Source organism: Austrofundulus limnaeus, unplaced genomic scaffold, assembly GCF_001266775.1.
Source record: "Austrofundulus limnaeus strain Quisiro unplaced genomic scaffold, Austrofundulus_limnaeus-1.0 Scaffold174, whole genome shotgun sequence".
Taxonomy (NCBI): Eukaryota; Metazoa; Chordata; class Actinopteri; order Cyprinodontiformes; family Rivulidae; genus Austrofundulus; species Austrofundulus limnaeus.
Genome location: NW_013952576.1, coordinates 825,074 through 830,019, shown reverse-complemented (window position 1 = coordinate 830,019; position 4,946 = coordinate 825,074). Strand labels below are relative to the sequence as shown.

General features: G+C 39.0%; 2 protein-coding genes across 3 annotated transcripts in view; one reads left to right on the top strand and one right to left on the bottom strand.

Moving 5' to 3' along the window:
- Positions 1 to 535, top strand: part of ybey (ybeY metalloendoribonuclease) — a gene marked incomplete in the record, with an annotated part of 4,796 nt that extends 4,261 nt beyond the window's left edge. Inside the window, 1 exon segment of the mRNA XM_014017686.1 lies at positions 204 to 535. Within this exon segment, the coding sequence (XP_013873140.1) occupies positions 204 to 296 (93 nt within the window).
- usp37 (ubiquitin specific peptidase 37) overlaps positions 498 to 4,946 on the bottom strand; it is a gene marked incomplete in the record, with an annotated part of 18,174 nt that continues 13,725 nt past the window's right edge. The window contains 7 exon segments of one of the 2 annotated variants that reach the window (XM_014017681.1): positions 498 to 1,790; positions 1,884 to 2,022; positions 2,097 to 2,166; positions 3,609 to 3,724; positions 3,849 to 3,909; positions 4,041 to 4,207; positions 4,300 to 4,516. In XM_014017681.1, the coding sequence (XP_013873135.1) occupies positions 1,703 to 1,790; positions 1,884 to 2,022; positions 2,097 to 2,166; positions 3,609 to 3,724; positions 3,849 to 3,909; positions 4,041 to 4,207; positions 4,300 to 4,516 (858 nt within the window). 2 annotated transcript variants of the gene reach the window in all.

Here is a 4,946-nt window from a genome sequence, read left to right as displayed (position 1 = left end):
TTGTTGAATCTGACGTGACATGTTCGTACGAACCCTTTGTACGAACAAAAGTAAGAGAAATTTAGGAGAAGAATACGAACATGTTCTTGCARGAGGCCCATTGTTTTAAACTTGCAGATCAATCTTGAGTACAAAAATCTGTATTTACAACTTGCCCGGTTCATCCAGACAGAAATCATAAATCGGTGCACTTTGTCCTGCAGATGCTGCAGAGGGAGAGCTACATCCTTAGCGAGTTCGGCCGACTCACGGGCCAGCACCTGGAGCCACTCATGAAGCGCTACAGTCAGACGTGACGCCGGCTGGGACCTGCCAAGCTCACGACTCAACGCTACAACCACAGATGMGATTTATGACATGTAAAAAAAACACACAAAAATGCTGTTTTATTGTTCAAATCTGCTGAAATACTTGAAGGATTTATTGTAAATCACCTGAGGAGAAACYGAGCTGTTTGATTGTAAATTTAAGACATTTAAAAAGGTCCAAACGTTTGTTCTTTCACTTCAATTTTTATTAAAATCTGCTATAGGAAGAATCAGTTGTGTATGAAGGGTAGAAAAAGCTGTTCACGCACACAGCAACAAACCCACAGACCCTCTTTACACAGCACTCGGGACAGAGCAGCTTTAAAAACAAATGGTTTATCAGTAACTTAACCGCCGTAGACGTCAGCTAATAAAAAGTGCGCACCTCTTTAATATCCACCCACACAGGCCTGTCATTTAAATAGTTATTTATGCTAAATTATGTCAATCTGATTAAATTATCTCAATGAGGAATAAAGGATGGTGTCAGTGGGATTTCATTTTTACAGTAACATAAAAAGGTGACAGAACTGGAACCAAAGCAAGAAAACTCACCTTTTCTCTGTTTTTAACTGGATGTGTCTGATGGTGAACACTGGGAACATAAATCCTCTTACATAAATAGTTTTTCTGGTGATATTTAGGATTTACTTTGTGGCTAATTTAAACAAATCCACCCTCTTCTGCAAATACTATAAAATCTGTTGGCTTTGTATATATATAGATATATATTTAACGTCTGACTTAAACAATGAGACCCTTCAAAGTAAAGCTTGTCCACGATGTATTTATAAAAGTGTTCTTAGGAGGCACAAGGTCAAAACCCCAACAAAAGTTCTGCAACTCAAACATCTTCCATCAGATCTTAAAATATGAAAATAATAATAATAATAACAAAATGCACACACAATTTAAACTGAGCACAAAAAATCCACTGGGAAATTACTCACAGTAAGAGAAACTGATCAGAACTCTTTGTTTGTGCCACAACCTAAATATTGCACCAAAAGTAGCCGTTAACACAACAAGCCTCTAGCTCTAAAACAGCTTTTACTCCGACAGSTTTCATTATTCAGACGAGAACTAACAGGTCTGCACAACACCAGCCTTTTCTGGTGTTTCCTTTTTTATTTGTAGCAGAAAGTTTGTTTTAAAGTTGTAAATTAAAAAAAATGTATTTACAAAACAAATAAAACTTTATATATATTTATATATTGAAAAAAAAAAAGAGTCAGGTCTTGGAAACGTGGAGGCAAAACTGGAGTCTTTAACCACCTTAGAGAGTTGAAGAAGAGCCGTCAAAAAAAACAACAACCAGCAGAACAGACAGTTCACAGGATAAATTCATCTACCCAGGACCAGAACTGGATCCAAGAGGGTTGTGAGTGGGGGGCTCAGAGGGGCTGCAGGACGTTCCTTCCTGCCTCCGAGGAGCTGCTGGATCCTGATCTCTCCATGTCAGACAGCTGCTCGAACACGTCTCTGAGGACACAAGAACAACTCAGTTCTGCACAGAACAAACGTCGAAGATCAAAAGTGTCCTGAGAATCGTTGGATCGTTAAACGAACGCACACCTGTGCATGTAGAAGAAGATGTATCCGCTGCGGTCGCGGTCTCGCTGCACGGCTGCTTCCTGCGTGCGCGACACGTCCAGGTCGTTGTAGGTCAGCCACGACTGTTTTTTCATGTCGAACACGTCGCTGATGTAATGACCTGTCGGGGAGGTGACACGTGTGTTAGCTCCACGGGCGCGACGGTACCGTTCAGTCCAGCAGAACCAGACTCACCTGAGGAGGAGCTGCTCCCGATGTGACTGACCACACTGATGAGTCTGTAAGAGTTGGCCAGGTCTCCGCTCTGAGGACCGCAGGTACAGGTTTGTAATCATAAAACTAACGTTCAGTCTTTAAAATTATTCAYTAATTAAACACGGAGGCTCAGAACAGGAGTTACAAGCAACCATCAGTTGTGTGTTTGTTTTAATGACGGGCAGGTGTTAAAAACAACACGGCTCCCCTTATAGATGCCTTACAAATAGGTTATTGKTTCATCTGTAAACACTTTATAAATCATTAATAAATAAGGATTAATTAAAAACAGGAAAGATAAAACTGTCCGGTTTCTTGCCAAATACTGAGCCAAATCTGTTTGTGTACATATTACTAGGTTTGTAAGGACAATTATTTATGGAAACATATATTTGAAAAATAATGTTGTACTATATTACTGAATTATACATATTAAAAACTTACTGTAAAATGTAAGACAATATGTATAATATTTATTAATGACTCAAACTTGTACAAATGCCATAAAGGAGCCTTATTGTAAAGTGTAAAACAGTACACTATATATAAGGCTCTGATATATTAATAAATATTGTTTTACACTTTACAATAAGGCTCCCTTTGATTACAGTGGACATGTATAATATGGTAATACAGTGCAATATTATATGTAAAATATGTGTTTTCAATAAATTATTGTGCTTACAAACCAAGTCTGAAATGTTTAATAAGCATCTTTAGATGTAATATATACATGAACAGTGTGGCTCACTATTTGGCAAGAAATAAGACAATTTTGTCTCTTCCCCATCTTTAATTAATGAATAATAAACACTTAATGATTTTTGAAGTGTTTACAGATGAACTAATAACCAATCTATAAGCTATTTATTAGCCATCTATAAGAGGACCAACAATAACTTTATTTGTGTTTAAAGTGCTTTACATAAAACAACTTATACACCATAAAAGACAACATGAAACAAAATAAATCAATTACAATAGAACCAAAAACAGAAACATTATCATATATTAAAAGCCTTATAATAAAAGTAAGTCTTAAGTAAAGTTATAAAAGAAAATGAGGAAGCCTTTCTTGAAAAAGGGCTGTTTTAGTGATGTTTTTAAAATGTTTAGATGAGAATCAAAGGTCACCCCATGATTTCTGGCTCCTTGAGTGCAGTTAAAACCAATATTAAGAAGAGACGGACTTATAAGATCCCTCTTGGTCTTTGGTCCAAACATCATCACCTCTGTTTTCCATTCTCTGTCTACTTTAAGATTAGACTGAAGACTTTCCTTTTTGATCAGTCCTACAGTTAGACTTTAAGAAGTTTACTGACAGTAGAGAGGTTAGATGGGTTAATAGCCAAATAAATCTGGGAATCATCTGCATAGAAATMGAACAAAATGTTAAATTTATAAATAACCTGACCAAGTGGTAACATATAAACAGAAAATAATAAAGGCCCAAGTATTGAGCCTTGGGGAACACCACAGGATGTTTGGTACCTCAGCGTTTCTCTTCAGACTCTCTGCCTCTGCTTCAGTGTACTCCATGTCCAGAACYTCCTCGTTTCCAGAGTCGTCGTCCGAGCAGAGCAGCTCGGGCAGAGAGTTGTTGAACTCTGTTGGGTGACAGGAGGAAGCCGTCACTGCTGGAGCATTTTCAAACTGAAAGTCTGCAGAAAAACTTAATGTGTCTGACACTTCAGCAGACGATTTGTGCTCATCACAGAAAACCTRGCACACCTTGCAAGCTGAGCTCAGTGGCTCTCTTCAGATCATCGTCTTCTCTCATCTCTTGGGCTTCCTGTGAGGTAAGAACGACAGACTTTACTCAAATCTGACCTTTTTATTCCATCAGCGTAGATTTTAATGTAACAAGTGCTGAGAAGTTTTTTCTGCCGAGGTCTGAGGAAGCAGCTGAGCAGACGTTCTTACGTGTTCCTGGAGGCTCTGGGCCAAGGCCTGCTGGAGCTCCTGCTCCTCCCGCTCTTGGTCCAGATTGTACTGCTGGACCCAGTCCAACTCCCCCTGCTGCTGCACTCCCTCCGGGGTCTGGTTCTCCTTGTTCTCATCCATGGTCAGGTCCAGGGAATCCAGAGCATCTACACAAATCCACAACATGAACAAATGACAAAAACTGTCRTCTGCTGAGTTCTTCAACACTTCTCTGATCTGAACACCTGATGTTTGTTACCTGCAGGTTGCTTCTCTGTGTCCAGCAGATCCGTGTGACTGTCCGGGTCCTGGACGTCCGAGTCCCCAAACCCGGTGTCGGGGCTGCTGGTTGGCCGGTCCTCCAGAGGAGGCGGGGCAGAGAGCCCCGCCTCCTGTCGGCTCATCTCCAACACCGCCGCCATCATTTCATCGTCGTTTATCCCGCTGAACTCTGACGGATCCAACGTCGCTCCCTTCTGAAACATCCAGAGTTGTAAAGTAACTAAGTACAAATACTTTGTTACTGTACTTATGTATAATTTCTGGGTATATGTACTTTACTTGAGTAATTATTTTTCAGTCTACTTTTTACTTTTACTCCTTTTTCACACAATTATCTGTACTTTCTGCTCCTTGCATTTAAAAAAAAGGTAAGAAGTAGAAAGTCATTAAAGTTTTATTTCATTTTTGCTTGTTTTTATCAGTGTTGTATAAAGTACCACAAAGTGATACTTGAGTAAAAGTACAGTATCTTAACAAAAAAATTACTTTGGTAAAAGTTAAAGTTTAGGAATATTACTTGAGTAAAAGTCTTAAAGTATGTGATATTTGTTGTAGTTAAGTATTAAAAGTCAAAGTAAGGATTTAAAATGAGCAGTTAGATTTTCTGTAAGGACATTTATTAGG